Here is a 19,945-nt window from a genome sequence, read left to right as displayed (position 1 = left end):
TTATTTTGTACCTAACGTAGAAGGCTCATTAGAAGTGCGCGGACTCCCATTATACACAATGCGTCAATCACCATTGGCAAAGCAAGCGCCTAAACCTTGACGATACTTATTCAAGGAAGCCTTATAATGGTTTGCTCTTGGTTTCAAATTTTCTTTTGGTTTATTACGTTCTGGTGGGAATGTTGCTCTTTCATTTTATTTGAAATTAACGATGTTATTGTGCTATTGAAGTGATTGAGGATGCGTAGTAGAATCTTGACGACCACGACCCCGATATTAACGACAGCAAAGTGCAAGATCCATTTTCTCATATCAGCGAGGAAAATTTCAACTCGAATGCACACAGCAAAGCCCAACAAACTTCGTCCCTTCCAACAGTGATTTATTGGCGGCTGTTTAGGCTGCATAAAGACAGTTGTTGCGTTGGTCCCACTCTTTAAGTAACAGCCATTACCCGAATTACAGGCCTTGATAACGCTCTAAGTTCCCCGCAGCGAATGGCTTTAGTGGTCGCGTTCTGTACCAGCGATATGAATCCTTAGTTTTAATATGCCCGTTGGTGGCAACGCTTAACAAGGTCCTAATGATGATTAACACATGCACCCCTTTAGGCTCTGGGGAAACTTCTCTCTTCTTGTTCATCTTGGTCACCTAGGAGATGATACCGATTAGGTTATATTTACTTGTTTGATTATGATATTAATTTTGGTTTTTAGTTTTAAACACCAGATAAGAGTTTGAAGACTCCTACTTTATTATGTGGTCGTCTGATAATGTAGATCAACAGTTGGCTATGCTCGGGAAGTTCGTTCTTCAGTTTTTGTTTTTTCGGCACATCTGCATTGTCTCTCTCTCTCTCTCTCTCTCTCTCTCTCTACTTCGGCCACTACTGCTGCTTTAGTTCTCTCTCTCTCTCTCTCTCTCATAAATCTTCGGCCGTTTCTTCTTCCTTTTTCCTCTCCGTACATCCCCATACACCTCCCTTCTCTCCCTCAGACGAGACCTCCGACAACCTCCCCCACACTCCTTATTCTTCCTCCACGAGATTCCCCTACCCCCCATGATACTTGAGGGGCGTGGCACTCATTGACTTCTCCCAAGCCACAAGCACCATTCATCCCAGACTCTGATCGCCGATTTCCTTTCGTAATAGGACTCGAAGACGTTCACCCCGACTCAACCTGACTTTCGCGCAGAGAAACCAAATTAGTCTTTTGATAACAATTCTACTAAATTTTGTTTTTGGAAAACGCGTCTGGCAGCGCCAGCCGTTGCCGAGTGTAAGAGTGAGGGGAAAGAGGGGAGAGCGAGAGAGGAGCTGAGGAGGGTAACCAACCCAAGGCAGCCACCACCCACAACCACCGTACCTCCTCCCCACCCCCTTTTTGGCTTCCCTTCGCCGCCTGGGCTCAGTCTCCCCTCGACAGTGGTGAGCGAAGGAACCGTCTCCTGAGGCTGGCCCCTGTCGGCTCGCTCCTCCACACCCAAACGCAACTATTGATCTGTTTAGAGTGGCTCTATCCTAAGAAGTGGATGATTAGAGTGGCACTTGTCAATAAAAAAAAGTCGTGAGTGCCTGTGACCTGCGTATGGCAGTGTGACAGTGATTGACCTCTGCTTCCTCGCTCATTTTAGTGTTGTATGGTCGATGATGCCCCCTTGTCATCATCATCATCATCACCACCACCACTACCATTAATGTTAGCTTTGGGGTATTTTTTTTGATTGGGGCATGAATGCTGGAGTTTGATGAGAGGCGACGGTAACTATCGGAGACCTTTTCATCCGTCGTTTCTTGTGAACATAATCAGGATGCTCACCTGTTCGCACGTGACCTGAGATAGAAAAGAGAGGGAGAGAGAGCTGGGTGTCTGTGTGTAAATTAAAGGTAAAAATCCACTCCTGTGCACAGCCTAAAAGAGACCCACCAAAACCGGGTTGGTGTTCCTGGTAGGACAGTACGGGCCTGAGCACCTGCTGAATATTGCATGAAGTCTGTCTGTGATGGATTGCAAATAGTTATTAGATTTTATCGATGTGTGACAGAAGCCTCCGGGTGTGTGCGTGAATGTGTTTACATGAGTATACGTCTGTGTATCTTTAAAGGGGTATACGTTTATGAATACATATATGAGTATACGTTTGTTCATGTATGCGTGTGTGTATGCCAGACAGAAGCGTTTTATACCTCTTTGAGGCTGTTTTGGATTTGACCGCAAAATGTAACAGTGCTATTGGTGACGGTGGTTTTGTATGGTTTTGAATTATAACAGTGATCGGGGTTTTGACTTCATCCAGCTTGAAATTGAAATGACCGAAAACCCAAGATTTTGCAACTGTGAAGTGAAAGCTCGTTTCGATAGTGAATTTTGCCATTTAATGTTTATATGTTGACAGTTGTGGCGAATATGTCTAAATAGTATCCTTATTTCAGGTTTAGTTTTTCTTTGCTAAGCATCAGCAATGAAATAATAAATTACTTGAGACACATTTCAGTTCGAAATCATAAACCTAAACAGGCACTATAGCATTCAATAAACTAAAAGAATCTTGAAAAGTGAATGGAAAACAGAAGTAAATGCGTGTAAAAAGGGGGAAGTAATTAAGGTTTTAGATATTAGTGACAGAAGTGTCAGTGACAGATCCCCGGCGACTTGAAAGAGAACCTGTGGAAGATTTTCGTGAATTTTTCCTCATCGCAATAAGCGGCAACGGTGCCAGTAGCACGGAAAGATGATGACTCTTCCCCGGTGCTGGCATGCCTGTCTTCACCATCAGGAGATAGATTGCCATCAAGTTGCACTCTTCGGGGTGGAGTAACCAGCGCCACCCCCACCCCCCGAGTCACCACTCTCCAAGAAAAGGAAACCTTTACCTTTCCTTCCCCTTCCTCGCTCCCTTTTCATTTACCTCCTCGCCCCGTTTATTCCTTTTACCTTTGCCTTTTCGGGTGACGTCGCTCTTGCGGAAAAGAAGAAACGGGAAATTTTTGGCAACGCCTGAGCATTGCCGTTGTTACATTGCTAAGACTTTCGATAATACCCGCCGCCAACCATGACGTCACAGCATCAAAATAAACAGCAACAACAACAGCAACAGACTGAAAGCAGCGCTCCTAAAAAGGTAAAGTTCCTGTTTGTTTCACGTGTCTGTATGTATGATGCAAGTGTTTGCACTTCATCTCAGTTGCTGCATTTTTAGTTCCCAGATGTATTTTTCCTAATGTTCATACAAACCAAGCCTTCCTAATTACAGGCAATATATATGTATATAATATATGTATATATATACATATATTATATACATATATATTATATATGTGTGTGTGTTTGTGTATGTATATATAGGTTGTTATGGCATTAACTTTACGCATGACACCTGTATACTTTAATATAGTCACTGATATCGAATCCACTTTACCTTTGGAATAACATACACTCAAAGGGAATTATACACGTACCCCGACCAGGATTTTGAACTCTTGCATTTTTGGGTTGGAAAATTGGTGGCAATGACTTGACGCACTCAGCCATTAAGAGAGTTTGAATCCTAGGTAGGGTAGGTACACTTACTGCGTGAAGTTCCTCTTGGGTGTCTGTAGATATAGTGAATTCGATATTAATCTTTTTTTGTGTCTACACACATATATATGTATAAATATACATATACGTAAATGCTTCTGTTTGTAAATATATGTCGTGAAGTATTTATGCAGAGGATGTGCATTTTTATGCTTTTTGTAAATTTCATTACAATTCCTTTTATATGTTTACTTTGTATATATATTACCTGTGTATCTGCAAGAGACCCAGTTAGGATACTATATTTCCTTCTCGATAGAGCTGGGTCAAGGTCTATGAAAATATTTGCTCTTAGGCGTGAGGATAACAACATCTTATTGCAAAACTTTGGCTGAGTGACAGAATTTAATTATCTTGTATGCAGGCTACTCCAGGTCACCCTTGATCAAGGTTTACGACCTATAAACCTGCGTTGCTAGGGTGCACCTCCACTGCCTTGTGAAGGACTCTAATCGAAGGCCAAGGTACTTCTGCTTCCCCCTCGAATAAAAAGGCATAGTTGTGGACGCATTTGGTGAGCAGGAGAGGATTCCAAAACTAATTTGGCGGAACCTACAGTAGTTCAACTCTTTAATTGTCCTGAATAGTGTTACCCAGTGGGTGGTGATTTCATCTGCAACGGAATTGCACAGCAAGTTTCAGTTACTGGCCTCATAGATCATGCCTAGGTCTGCTCACCATATGGCTTAGTGAAGTTGGTCGGTTTAGAACAGGGACAATGACAGCTCTTCTGCCCTAATATGGCTATCAAGATTGTGAACACCATGAGCAGTGATGCTTGTTGAAGGTAATAGGATGGCGAGCCAAATACCCGTATCAAACTGAGACCTGGGTTGTAACATTAAAGTGATCTATACCTAAGGCTCTTACAGTAAGGGAGAATATACTGGTGGACTTGCAGTTTTAGCTTTGAAGTTTGTGGAATAGAAACAGTCTCCGAATGAGAAGTAGCGTTATATCCTATCTTAATGTTATACTGGTCTGGAAAATGTCAGTGACTTAGGATGGGAAATCAATTTTGCTATCAACTATGACGAATGGTCACCAAATAATTTCCGTAAGAAAGTTAGCTAAGTCAGTTTGGCTAGATAGAGATTTACAATCTTGAATTATTGCATTCATTTTCATAGACCTCGATTCAGCCCTGTTAAGGACATAAAATATCCAAATTGCGCCTCGTAAGGTCCGTGTAAAACTTACTTAGGGAATGAGGAAATAATTTACCAAGCTTTGATAATGCTTAGTAATAGTTAGTGATATGATTGTATCGCGTTACTTTTACAATGTTTGAATCAGTTTACACACAAACAAATTAATAAATAACATATTATATATATATATATATATATATATATATATATATACATATTATACATGTATATACACATATATATATATGTATATATATATATATATATATATATATATATATATATATATATATATATATATATATATTTATATATGTATAAGTCGAAAGGCCTAGCACCGTCTGTCGTTTCTCTTTCCTTCGTGGCATTGCCTCTTTTATTTTTATATTCATCACGTTCCATATTTTCGCATTTTAGTTATTATACATACACACATGCATATATATATATATATATATATATATATATATATATATATATATATATATATATTATGAAGCATATTATTACCTCCTTCCTCTGTTTAAATCGATCTCTGGTGGGAAAACCTTAGGTTTGTTAAAACAAAAAAACATCATTGTGTCCTTGTTGATCCAAACTGTAAATTATGAACCAAGCAGTTAGGTTGGCTTTGGTAGTATGTAGCTGTTGCAAAGAAAGCATGGGCTAGCATCTGCATCTGAAAAGCTCTCTCTCTCTCTCTCTCTCTCTCTCTCTCTCTCTCTCTCTCTCTGTATATAATATATATACATATGTATGTATGTATGTATGTATGTATGTATGTATGTATACATAGATACATATATGCATAAAAAATAAATTTTTCAGTAGTTGTTACCCATTCACATTCAAACAGACCTTTAATTTTGCTTGTAGAGTAGTGACTCTAGAAGGAACCGCTCTTACAGGTTTCAGCAAGTTTTTTGGGATTAGGTTGATGGCCTCTTGTTTTCTTCAGCCTAGCTGTGATATAATACGGTTAAATGACAGCCAGGTACTATATTAATTGCTCAAGTACAAAAAAGACACAATATTATTTAACACTTTCTCTTCGGGAATCTGGGGAATCTAGCATTGGCCCTCTCGCCTGTGTAGTGAGTATGACATGATAGCATGATTTAGTGGTAGGTCAAGGTTTGTAATGTTTTTCTGAATGGGTTAAAGGTTCCAGTGGAATTGTTGTAGGAATAAAAGTTTTATTGTATAATGGTAAGAGGGATAGAGGCAACTGAAGACTTCTAGGGGCGAAACATTACTGCCAGCGAAGGTGTATGGTAGGATTTTGATTGAGAAAGTAGGACAGGTGAAAAATTGTGGGTTTAGATAAGGAAGTGGGTGTGTAGATAAAATGACTGTTATGAAACAGTTATGTATGTAGCTTGAAAGTAAAGAAAAAACTGCTCATAATATACACAAACATGGAAAAAACATATAACTGAAATGATAGGGGGAATCTTGAGGTTGTATGGCATAGAAGATACAGTAAGTTGTTAAGACCGATCAAAAGTTTTCGTGATGGAAGCGAAATGCTACTTGTTGGAGTAGAGAAGGGAGAGTGACTGGTTTAGTGTAAAAATGAGTGTGAGACAAGGGTGCATTGTTTTCCTCCATGGCCGTTTGATATTATATGGATGGAGTGGTGTGCGAATTAAAAAAAAAAAAAAAAAAAAAAAAGGTACAGAGTTGTGGGACAAGAAAATGAGTCCTGAATAGAGAGTGGAAGTACTGATATTTGTTGATGATACAATAGTGTTTGGTGATAATGAAGAGAAGCTGCAGCAACTAGTGAAAAAGTTTGAACCTTTTTTGAAAGAGTAGGCTGTAAGGGTGAATGGAAACCAGGATGATGGAGCAGTGAATATTAATGTGGGTATTAGCAGAATGGAAGCGATTGATTCAAATAGATATTTGGTATTCGGAAGTAAATGTAAAGGTTATTGGTGGAATGAGAGAACAGTAAAGTCACTGATAGGTGAAGCAAGGTATGAGCGAAAGATTGGGAAAAGACTAGAAGTGCCTTTGGAAGCCAAGGTTGAAATATATGAACTTAGAATTGAGCCAATGCTATTTATGGATGTGAACTGCGAATATTGTATGCAAATTAACAAAACCACGAGGAAGTTATTGAGACTAAGTGTTTAAACCGAAATGAAGAGAAATGTGGAGATGCGTAGGTGAAAACATGGATCAGTGTGTTTGAGATTATTTAGTCAAGTGGAAAGAATAAGGCACGTTAGGTTGAAGTGCTTAATTCCGAAGTGTTATTACCTGTGGACAATCTGTCTTTCAAACAGTAAAAATAAATACACGTATACATTTGTTTCTTGTGAGCCCTTGGGTCTCTCTGTCTGTCTCTCTCTCTACTCCTCTCTCTCTCTCTCTCTATCTCTATATCTATATATATATATATATATATATATATATATATATATATATATATATATCTACTGGGTATATGTATAGAAGGTTATGTACTTTTTTTATTGGTAGTGTGGAGATGGTTGCTCTTAGATATTGCAGTTCCTCCTGGATTTACAATGTTCTCTATTACACTCTGCTGGGCCTACGTTCACTCCTCCGACCGGCCGATGAAAAATTAGAGAAATTTATTTCTCGTTATGATGCCGGATTCCTACAGTTGTAAGTCCCGTTGCTAGGTAACCAATTGGTTCTTATTACGTCAACATAGCTCAGGAGAGCTGTTAATCAGCTCAGTGGTCTGGTTAAAATCCATGTATAATTAACTTTTTCCTAGATAATGCCAACGTTTTTTCGGGAATTATTGTGTGGCTGACTTGTAGTTATTTAAATTTAAATTGAAATTACATTTCCGATTCCTTTTCTCACTTTAGTTACTGTTTGAAATTACTTTAAATTACCGTGATTTATTTCTTCAAGGGTGAATCAAATCCTTTGGTATGTCATGAGTTTTCCTTTACATGACCTTGAGGTTTCTTTTAAAATCGAATAAAGTTTTAACGAATTTCACTGAGTTTTCTGTAAAACAGACGTTGACCTTGAATACTTTACCGACTGGATATTCCACAGCATTTATTATTATTATTATTATTATTATTATTATTATTATTATTACTAGTCATAATGAACGAGCATATTTATGGAACTCGACCGAGGACGAGGAACTTGCTTTCCTAAACTCCACAGAACAGGGAATGCCTATGTATGCAAAAAATGTAATGTATGCACATGTATATACAGTATATATGCATATGTACAGTATGTATATATGTATGTATATATGTATATTATATATATATATATATATATATATATATGTAATATATATATATATATATTTATATAATATATATATATATATATATATATATATATATATATATATATATATACATATATATATATGAATATAAAGTTGATTATCATTGTCATTAACGTATATATAATTATATATATATATCATAATCGAAATTACATTTCCGCTTCCATTTGTCACTTTAGTTAATGTCTGGAATTACTTTAAGTTACCATGAATTATTCCTTCGAAGGTGAATGAAATTCTCTGGTATGTCATGAGTTTCCCTTTACATGACCTTGAAGTTTCTTTTAGAATGGAATAAAGTTTTAACAGGAATTTCACTGAGTTTCCTGTAAAACAGACGTTGACCTTAATACTTTACCGACTGATATTTCACAGCATTATTATACATATTATTATTATTATTATTATTATTATTATTATTATTATTCATAATGAACGAACATATTTATGGAACCAGACAGAGGACGTTGAACTCTCTTTCCTAGTCTCCACAGAACAGAGATTGCCTATTGAGACAAAGAATGTAATGTATGCACATGTATATACATTATATATTTATATATGTATTTATAGATGTATATACAGTATATTCATATATAAATATATATATATATATATATATATATATATATATATATATATATATATATATATATATATATACATATATAATATACTATATACATACATACATACATACATACATACATACATACATACATACATTAATGACAATGATAATCAGATTTCGGTATATGTAATAGTCAAGAGTAAAACAAATTAAGTCAATAAATAAAACAGGAAAGCTGAATGAACGCATTCATGGTAAAGAGGTTTTGGCACACCCCTGGGTTTGAGAACATTTGGTAAATAACATCAGCCGACGCCAGGCAACGAAATATGGCATCTGAGACGGCCTGCAGCTACAAATAGCCGCTCATATTCCAAATTAATCAATTAAAAACAAAACGTAGTTGCATTTTCGGGCCGTAGCCGAGACGTGCATCGACCAGGCCCGCCCCCCCCCTCCTCCCTTCTCTCTTTTTCTCTCTTCATGCGAGGCATTCAGTATGGATCGACCTCGTTCCTGACCTAGGGTAGACGCTGCTCGCATTGCTTGATTTATGGGGCTGCAATCATAACGATACAACTTTTATTTTATTTTTTTATAACGCTGCTAACTACGTGTACGCTGGTGTCGGTTTGTTTTGTTGTCCGTCTCTGTTGACGAGATTTTTCGAAAAATTGTGGATGGATTTTATATGAATTTTCTGTTGGGGTATGGATCAAGGAGTTTTTTTTTTTTATTTTTTTATTTTTTTTATTTTTTTTTTAAGGAAGGGGCCGGTTAGAAATGTGGTAGAATTTTGCATTCGTCGAATTTATTCTATTGTGTTTTTGCATTTTAAACTTACGAATTGGTATAATTAGATCGATCTCATATTATATATATATTATATATATATATATATATATATATATATATATATATATATATATATATACGTACATGTTACCTCATATAGGAAATACAGAAGTGCAATAATTTTATCTAAATTCACAACTCTCTCTCTCTCTCTCTCTCTCTCTCTCTCTCTCTCTCTCATGCGCGTTGTTTTTTTTATGCCATAAAGTATGTTGTCTGGTTCATCGAAAAGGCCCAGTAGTTACCTAGATAATGACGTAGAGTGTCACTGCGTGTTCTGGCTTGGCCTCCTGCCAGTGCAACTAATTTATATTTTATTTTACGACCTAGTCGTCTTATGATATTGCGTACACAGGGCCTGTGAAAATCTACACCTTGTACATTGTTCAAGTAAGATTCCTGTAACTCAGTATACAAATAATTTTGATGTATTTAAGATGTATATATCTTTTGTCATGTTATATGCACATTATATACACACTCATAAGCTGACGTTCATTTGTACATGAATGAAAGCACAGAGATGCCTTCTCTCTCTCTCTCTCTCTCTCTCTTCTCTCTATATATATATATATATATGTATATATGTATAAATAATATATATATATATATATATATATATATATATATATATATATATGTATAAATATATAAACAATATATATGTGTGTTATGTATATATATATATATATTATATATATAAATAATATATATATATATATATATATATATATATATATATATATATATATATATATATATATATATATATTTATAAACTGTGAATACCTTGTAATTAGTTGATTGTGGCGGGTTGCTAGGGGGGCAGAAGACTGCATGGGAACATCAACCTTATCCCAGTATAGCTACGAATCGGAGAGTGATCACTTTCGTAAGCAGTACCTCTAAGGGAAAGAGGTCTGTACGTGAGTGTCTTCGTGTTCGTGTTTTGTTCATTTGTTTTATCACAAACTGCATTCATCAGACCTACATATATACTTTATATGCTTCATAGATTAATGAATGCATGAGCCATCCAGAACCAGATAGAGAAACAAACCTTTGGAAAATATTCAGCAGAAAGACAGAGGTCAGTGATCTTGTTGTTACTGGTAGTGAAACAGCATTGAAAGAAAATAAGAAGTAACTGAAGAATAAAGGATAATAAATTTGATGAGGAATTGAGTATGGGAGTCTGAGAAGCATCTGGAATTTGCTTACATTGGCTCCCTTTCCGGTCTCACTCCCCCCAAAGGTTCTGTGGGACCCCCAAATTCATGTGTCCTATATTCAATTGTGAGAGATATTCGAATAGCCATGGGGCGTGCTCCATGTTAATTGTCAAATTCACGTTGTCATAGTACCCAGGAATTAAAAAAGATTAGGCTAATTCTTTTCTTGAAAGACTTGACATTTTGAGTCCTCCTGATATCGTGTGGTAGCTTATTGTACAGTTCTGGGGCTGCAAATTTGACTGCTCTTAAACCAACATTCGAAGTGCATCTTGGCTCAGATAACTCGAAACCATTTGTAGCTAGCTGGTCATTCGTTAAATCCATTCGTTTGGCTGTATTAGGGGTAGCAAGTCTTTCAGATGTTATGGACATCGTCTTGGTGAGTCATAACGCACTTGAAAAATGATTCTGGCTCTGATAGGCAGCCAGTGCAACTCACACGATGTAGGGGTAATCCTTTCCCGGTGTGTTGGGTATCTTCCGAAGCTTCCCAAGTAAGTTGGGGAAACTGAGGAGTGATGTTTCGAAGCTTCCCAAGTAAGTTGGGGAAACTGAGGAGTGATGTTTCGAAGCTTCGCAAGTAAGTTGGGGAAACTGAGGAGTGATGATAACTGAGGATTGGAGAAGTAAGAAGCATTGGGAGCTCAGATGTTTTGGAAATTGAGGAGCATAGGTAACTGTATTTTTAGTGAGACTTAAGTTAAGTATACCTTAGTTTAACCAGACCACTGAGCTGATTAACAGCTCTCCTAGGGCTGGCCCGAAGGATAAGATTTATTTTAACGTATGAAGAACCAATTGGTTACCCAGCAACGGAATCTACAGCTAATTGTGAATCCGGAACTACATTATAGCGAGAAATGAATTTATCACCCGAAATAAATTCCTCTTATTCTCTTCATTGGCCGGTCGAGATTCGAACTCGCGGTCAGCAGAGTGCTAGCTGACAACGGAACCCACTCTCCGTACGAGGAACTTGTAGAGAGACTGAGTAGTGGGAAACTGAATAGCAAAAAGAACTGAGGAGCTGGGGAAAGGAAGTAAAGAAAACAGGAGTTAATGATGAGTTGAAAATTAAAGGAAACTGGTTAATAAGGAAATGAAAAGTTCGGGCAGCTGAGGAGTTAATGATTGAGAAGTTGGGAGAAACAGGGAAGTGAAAACATGTGTAGTAATAAAAATTGAGCAGTTAGAAGAATAGAGTAGTGAAAAGGAATTAGGATAGATGAAAGCAACAGCCGGTCAGAAAATTTCTAAAAAATACATGGAAAAATACATTGGCAGCCAAGAGAGACTAATGGCATTCGTGTGCTGAGTAAATAAAAGGGCATTGTTTAAGACATGGCCATAATAATAGAGGGATTAACCAAACAGAACATTGGTCGGTCTTATCAGATTTAAAGGATAAGTTATGTATTATCCATGGACGAAACACATATAGCTCTTGATTAACTGTTTTGATTGCTTGTGTTCACAATGGCGCACGCAGAGAGAGAGAGAGAGAGAGAGAGAGAGAGAGAGAGATTCCATGCAAGAGCGCTTCTTGATCATCACGTAGAGCAAAATTGATTGTATTTTATTGTCTATTTATACGCGAATGGTTTTCGATATATCCATAATTTTTCCTTTTAGAATGACGCATACTTATTCGAAATTTCAGGTCCATATTTTAGTCTGTATAATATAAGTATCTTTAAATTACAAAACTTGCGTTTCAACTTCGATCATAAAGTGATTTTGCCTCAAAGAAATTATAGATAAATATCTCTTGCTTGCATTGGTTGTGAACAGTTAATTTCGTGACGATGGAAGGGAAACACTGTTCCTTTGAAAACATCGGTAGAATCAAAAGCATAGCTCCAGAACACAGCTTTTTTACTCTGTCGCCACTTATTTATTTTACATTTTAAGCACCACAGTGGGCACGATGCCCACGGCGATCTCTGTTATTTACACACAGAAAGAGAGGGGAGGGGAGAAATAACTTGTAAAGACAGTCAGGATGAGAATCATACGTAAAGCCAGGGAGAGAGAAAGATACTGTTGAATCGTGTAGCCTGTTCAGACAAAATATAAATCTTGAGTCAGAAATAAGTGTAATATAATACAATAATCATACGAAGTTTAAGAGGGGGAGAGAGAGAGAGAGCTCACAGATCGTGTGAGCTATTAAAATGAGAATCATAAATTTTGAGAGAGAGAGAGAGAGAGAGAGAGGAGAGAGAGAGAGAGAGAGAGAGAGAGAGAGAAGGGGCTGTTGTGTTTGGGCAAAGCCTTTTTGGTCAGCAAAGGAGGTGGCAGTAAAACTAAGGGTGAGAATTTTTGTACTATTGGTGTCTGGAAGAACAAATTACACCCGTCGTAAGATATGATAAAGTTGACCTCATCTCTCTCTCCCATGCCTAATCTGCTGCATATTTCTCTCTCTCTCTCTCTCTCTCTCTCTCTCATAACCTGCATTTAAAACATCCCAAGAATCCGCAATAATAGAAAAGCTTTTGTTGGCGTGGAATCTTCGCGGATTCAATTTAATCACGTGATTACGATTATTCACGGACCATAAAGTCTTGTATCCAGCCAGTCTTTCCACTTCCTGGCCTCAGAACCCCTGGCAACAATCAAAGCGCTGCCCCTGCGAGACGGATTCGAATAAGTTGAGGTGGTTAGGCTCTGGCAAATATTAGATTCATATTATTTATGGCCATGTCGGGAGGCATGGTTACAACTGGTGTCATGGCGTTCATTTTGATTTAGTTTTCGTTTCTTGATAATCGTTGGCACAGTGCATGGTTACTGTTATCAGCAGATTGGTATTACCTGATTACTCTGTGCTTTCTGATTCATTAATTTTACCTTATCATCTTTTATTTGATTACATCGTTAACTTAGATTTCCTTTTGTGCTCTCCAATTCGCTTCGTTAATTTGATCTTATTATCTAGTTTATTTGGCGTTGCATTATCATATCCATCTGGTTTCCCCATTTACTCTTTATTTCTCTTCACCGCTTTAATCAGAGACTACTTCTTATGCTCCTCATTTCCCCTCATCTTGCACATCACCGTTTCTGGCGAAGTGGAACATTTACGTCCGGAAAAGAGGGGTACGCAAGCGGTGGTGGGCAGTGGGTGGTTGGTTGGTTGTTCGTCTGGTCGCTCTGTTGCACAAATATCTGGCAGCAGCGGCGGTGACGTCACGCTCGCGGGGTACTCTTCTCCCCTACCGGTAATATCTCTCTTTTACTTTCAGCCAGAGTTTACGACTCGGAGATAAAAGGGAAAGACGAAAAGGAATAGGTTAACATGTCAGTGTGTGAGAAGGCGCCTTTTCAGTCATCGGGGAATTTGATATTTGCTGCTGGCGTTTGCGGTCGGCCCATTTGAGACTGGGTGTTTTTTTTTTATTTATTTATTGAATGCAGGAAGGCATGATTAACAAATACACTATTTTTCATATTAAGAAATAGTAATTTAAAGGACGAAGGTAGTTTTCTTTTTCTTCCGTAACATGTCTCTTCTCTCGTTGATTTGATAGTGGGCTTAGGTGTAAAGTGACTATTAAAGTATGTTTTCTTGGAAAGTTGACTTTTCAAGTTAAGTCTATATCATTGGTTTTACTTTTACCTTTTTTCTTTGCAATAAGAAAATCACTACTTAATTCTGTAGTACATTTTATAGATATACACCATACCTCTGGTTTCTCGATCAGTATACCTCTTTAACTGAAAAATATCTATTTCTTTATTCGAAAATTACAGCTCAGGTGTAGAAAATATTCCCTGAGTACTTTATTTACCTACTTTGAATTCCTAATATTTATGAAAATTGAAGGTCCTCCATTTCTTTAGGTGTGATGAGCTGTCTCGTGTTTGGTTTTAAACGCTGCAGTACAGCTTTTTAAATATTTAGCAGTACAGATCATACTCCGTGGCATTCCTTTTTCTTGCGGTATCAGACGAAATATGCATTTCATATATTCTGCAGAAAATGCAAGACTTCTCGCCTTCTGTATCTGTATGTGAACACAGAGATAAGGCTAAGACTTTCAGGTTCGTTGGTATCATATGTGATGGCAGGTTTTTCTTCTATCTCTTGCATTCCATTTTTATTTCTTTGGCCACTTTAGAAGCAGCCACAGAATTCATTTTCATTAATGTGGAGAAAACCGCTTATTTCAACAAGAAATTAAATATTAATGTTTCTTTCCTCAGTGGCTGTTGGGATTTTTTTCCCTGTGCAGTGGAGCTTTTGTAATGTATGCTAGAGGTAAAAACGGTAAAGTTGTACAACGAAAGTTTTGTAGAATTTCTTATACAAAACTGCCAGTTATCATACTTTAACTTACGTAACTGTAAATTCTGTGCTTGTTGCATTGAATTCCGGCGAATAATAATAATAATAATAATAATAATAATAATAATAATAACTGTGTTTTATACGAATGTGCTATTGCCTAGAAATTATGTAATTACTTACAGTAGAATTGCTTCTCTGGCCATTCATTAACATTTTATAATTGTAGCTTAGGGTGGACGCTTTTAGCCTGGTCGAGTATTACTTCGCTTGTTTAATTCTCGCACATTTCCTTGCATGCAGTTCTCATGGGTATTTCTGGTTTGGTAGCTAGTTCGTCCATAAACAAGAAAACAGCCAAGTGAAATTGGACAACAAACCGTTTAGTTGTTATGTATCAATTTCCTGTGTCATTACTGGACACCATCTATATACGCATCATTATTTTATACCATAGAATTCAAGTGTCAGATTGCGTATATGGGTATTCTATGACAAACCATCAACTGTGGCTTGCAGAGAGTTGTGAGTAAGCGATTGTAGTGACAAAGAATGTAACTTTAAAACTTTGGCAGAAAGAATATAACTTTACAACTTTGGCAGCCCATAACTTTCCCCCACCGCACGGTAAGTATTTGATAATTTCGACTTTCAAAAGTAGGTGAAGTAATTTCCTTTCCAAATATGGAAGAAAAAGTAACTCTCCCTTTTCATATAAATTATGCCTTTAAAATGTTACCAGACTGACTTGTTTCCGAATGTTGAGTCCGCTTTAACTTTTGCCAGTGCAAAGCGCACACTGACCTTCAGATGGAGGGCATAATGTGGCTTTCTTCTCCCAAACCCAACTTTATTCTTCCAAATGGAAAGCGCAAATGACTTGGATCTTCAACAGTGAACTAAGGTGGAACACCAAAAGCAATTTTCGTAAAGAGATAAGCAGCTTTTTTTCGTTCGAGAGTAAAGTAAACCACGATTTTCTTCTTCCAAATATTAAGCAAATTGTGACTTTTTCCATAAGGTAATCCCCTGCGACGCGTAACTCATTCTGTGTGATTCAATTTTGTTGATGTAATGTAAACTGTGGTCCTCCTCCCTCCCTTTGGGATGCAAACAGTCTTTGTAGAGTTCACTTTTAAGTGTAAACAAACAGTAAACAAACAGTGCCATCCTGTTTTCCGAATTTAGCAAAGTGATACTGTTGCTATGTGATATTTTCGTCCTTCAAATTATTGTGGAAAAATATGCAATAAAAAATGTGTAATTCCCTTTTAAGAGTATATAAACGTTTTATAAACTGCAAGCAATATGTTAATCTACATAAAACGTAATGTTTATCAGATATTTATTTCCTGTGTGGCTTCTCCCGCCAACGCAGTATGCTACGGGTAATTTCGCCTGGGGTCAGCCTCTAGCCAAGGGACCCCTGTAAAGCACGCAGAAGGACGATGACCTTGTTGTCAGGCGTCGGAAACTTACGTTTATTTCCGTTACGCTTTAGTCCCAACCCTCTTTTATACAAGTTATTTTTGACGGTATGGCTACACTCGTAATAATGATAGTGTTGTTAAATCATTATTATATGACAAAACATACAACAGTGGCCTATGTATAAGGCGTGTTATTGTTTTAATAACATACGTTTTTTATCAGTTGCAGGCATTATGCCTGTAGTAATAGTGTTCCGAGGTCATCTTGGTATTCCATATTTTCACGAGTTTAAAAGGGTGAAATACTGCATTAAAACGCCATACTCCTTTGCTTTATTTTATGTCTTTGTTACTGCTTACGTATGTAAAAGCAGGTTTGCTTCTTTATTTTCATTGGGTTTTTTATTCAATTTTTTCACTTATGGATATTCTGTATTGTGAAAGCTTGGTTTGCAAGTTACTGGCATTTTAGGCTTCTTACCTGTAAATGATTATGTATTTTGAGTAACGATATAGTCACCTACTGAGGATATGTTTTCGATTAATTTGCAATACCAAATGTTTAATAGGTATTAATCAATAGTGACGTGTCGAATATCGAGTACACTCCCACAGAATTACTCAAAAGGGGAGTACATTGCAGACTGCAGGCCCTTGGTACCTAAGGCTGTATAACTCGAACACATTTTTTCGCATCCTTTAGCATCTTGTCACCAAAGTTTGGTTTAAGTAGCTTATATTGGTGGCAAAACTGCTGTAGCGTTTTACGTGCTTTTGTGGAATTACCTGAACTAACATGCATAGCTGCAGTTTTCCATCCGTACTGAAAAAAAAAAAATGTTGGCTTATTGGTGTAAGCACTAAGCAGAATGCTTGTAAAAGCAGCCAAAAGTAAAATGAAAAAAATATGCTTGTTTAAAACCTTGAGAAAATCCATTATCCTCATATCGTTTCTCTTGGCAGTGTGAGGGCGTGAGTGACCTTTGATGTTGTGACGCCAGTTGGTTAGAATAATCGATGATCTCGATGGCCCAAGTATTATCTTAGGTACAAAGTGCAGACTTGAAAGAAGAAATTATCTTGCACGTTCTCTCACTTTCATACGTTACGTGAAGACGCCTCTCTTCGCCCTTAATGTGAATCAGGCTGCCTGACCACTCAACTTCAAAGGGAGAAACGAAGAGCGTTGCAATTAACGCGGCTGTAGGAAGAGAAAGGTAGCAGAGAAAGGTAGACCTCAGAACCCGCCTCGGGACCTATCCCCCTGTGTCTGGTGGGGCAGAAGACCAGGAAGGGAGAAAGTCTTTTGAAGTTAGCTGCAGGTATAGGCGCACAAAAAAAAAAAAAAGCAGTACGTGAATGTTGGCACCGTGTACCGTTACAAATACTTGCTCACACTCATCCATTTATATTTACATGTGTTATAGATATATATATATATATATATATATATATATATATATATATATATAAATATATTATTATGTGTGTATGTATGTATGATTATAAACGTATGTATGCATTTATAGTGTGTGTTTGTGTGGGGGTATGGGTGTAAGCGTACAACTCAGAAACACGTGAAGATCAAATGCAAAATATCCTTTAAATATATATATAAATATATATACACATAGATATTTGATAGGTATATATATATATATATATATATATATATATATATATATATGTATATATAAACATGCATGTCTATATTTAAAAGATTTCGCCAATAACCCGTTTCATTTTATAGTTAGAGGCCCCAGAGAATAACAACAACAAATGCTGCCAAATTCATCCCTTAACTGATGAATCAAACGTAAACACGTGCAGAAAACATCCAAAACATGGGCTGCTTCGTATATCATATACATATGGACGCACACGCGAGCTCAACACATACACACACACACATAATATATATATTTTTTGTATATGTGTGTATGCTTATGTATGTACGTATATATGTATATATAGCATATACATACACATTCTGTATATGTACTATATATACTGTACATATCAGTGGATTTTAAGATGACTAAACTTCATTGTTACGCTATGGCCATGAGGCTCCCTAATCAAGGAAGTGCAATGCCTATAACTTTAAGCAGCAAGCAACTCTCTCAGTACATAGCGCGAAGCAACCCCTCATTCATTCCCACTTTCATGAATAATTTTCAATGGCTATTTTCGACCTTAATGAGGTTTCAAGTCGTTGCGCTCTGTGCACTTTTGGCCTCACGTTTGCAAGGTTCCTGGTTAGATCGTAGCTTGGCTTTTACTAGTCAGCTAAGCTGTAAACGGATATTAGAATGAACTGTGACCAAGAAAGCTATGGGGCAAGCAACCTCATCTCTAGAGATTAGCAGAGAACCGGAGGCACCTACCTTACATTTGGCAACTCCCTTAGAAGTAGGAAAGGGCATACGGTGAATGAATATACATATACTGAGCCGTTAAAGAAATTATCGAGCGACTTGGACAAGTGTGTTTCATGCCTCTTCTTTCTTAGTCCTCGTACTGTTTCTACTGCTGTTATTTCATGCCTCATATCCGACAAATATTTGCAGCTTTGAAGTTTTCCCATTATTTGCATGATTTTCTTACAGGATCTTGCAACCTGTTGCCGAACGGTTTAAATTTTGCTTGCATGCAAAGTTTGACGAGAGAACATTAAGTTTTCTTGACATGTTTTATGTGTGTTTATATGTGTGTGTGTGTGTATGTATATATGTGAGCCTGATTTACTAGTCTAGAGATCCCAAACAGATCTATTCCTTTTTCACTGCTTCTGAACTTCATTTTCTCCTACAGTATTCCTTCCCTCGTACAAATATAGGTTGGCTGTCTCCTCCTCACCGAGTCATACAACTGGCTCTATTCTATTCCACCCAAGCTCAGGGGCAGCTGACCCAAGTTAGGCATGATTTTCGGGATCACCTTAGTCGCTAATCCTGAAGATTTAGTTATTTCTGTCTTGTTTTGATCGGCGTTGACACTTGGGAGGTTTCTGACAGAGCTGCATTTTGCCCTCCCCTGGCGGTCGTGGTTCCTGATCGCATGGCGGATGATTTTGCTGAAAACTTGAGTTGTTGTTCCTCTCTTTTTCTGCACATTGCGCTGTGATTTCAGCTCTTCTTTGACAGCCGTTCCAGCCTAGTAGTGACAGCACCAATATTGCTTTTTCTGCTTTTACTATTAGGCCTGTTTTTATTGATCATGATGGTAATCATTTTTGTCATCATCATCATCACCTTGATAGTAGCAAAGGTTGGAAGAAAAAGAAAAGGCAAAAAAAGGGAAAGTAAACAAATTCATTATTTTCTTCTCTAACAAGGTTGCCAATCGTGTCTGTAGGCTATATATATACATACACACACACACACACACACACACACATATATATATATATATATATATATATATATATATATATATATATATATATATATATATATATAATGTGTGTATGTGTATTCTGAATACAAGTTCAGTTACTAATGTGTACAATAGCAACCCCAGAAGGCAAT

General features: G+C 37.1%; 1 protein-coding gene across 4 annotated transcripts in view; it reads left to right on the top strand.

Moving 5' to 3' along the window:
* Positions 1–1,411: 1,411 nt before the first annotated feature.
* LOC136836843 (protein tincar-like) overlaps positions 1,412–19,945 on the top strand; it is a 559,592-nt gene continuing 541,058 nt past the window's right edge. For 2 of the 4 annotated variants that reach the window (XM_067101564.1, XM_067101418.1), the window contains exons 1-2: positions 1,412–1,568; positions 2,435–3,123. In XM_067101564.1, the coding sequence (XP_066957665.1) occupies positions 3,055–3,123 (69 nt within the window). In that variant the 5' untranslated portion in view covers positions 1,412–1,568; positions 2,435–3,054. Of the gene's footprint in view, positions 1,569–2,434; positions 3,124–19,945 lie in introns of those variants that run through there. The other 2 variants (XM_067101499.1, XM_067101332.1) reach the window with 1 other exon arrangement.

The sequence above is a fragment of the Macrobrachium rosenbergii genome, chromosome 1 (genome assembly GCF_040412425.1).
Source record: "Macrobrachium rosenbergii isolate ZJJX-2024 chromosome 1, ASM4041242v1, whole genome shotgun sequence".
NCBI classification, from domain to species: Eukaryota; Metazoa; Arthropoda; class Malacostraca; order Decapoda; family Palaemonidae; genus Macrobrachium; species Macrobrachium rosenbergii.
The sequence above is the reverse complement of the archived record's forward strand: the minus strand, read 5'-3'. Positions and strand labels throughout refer to the sequence as shown.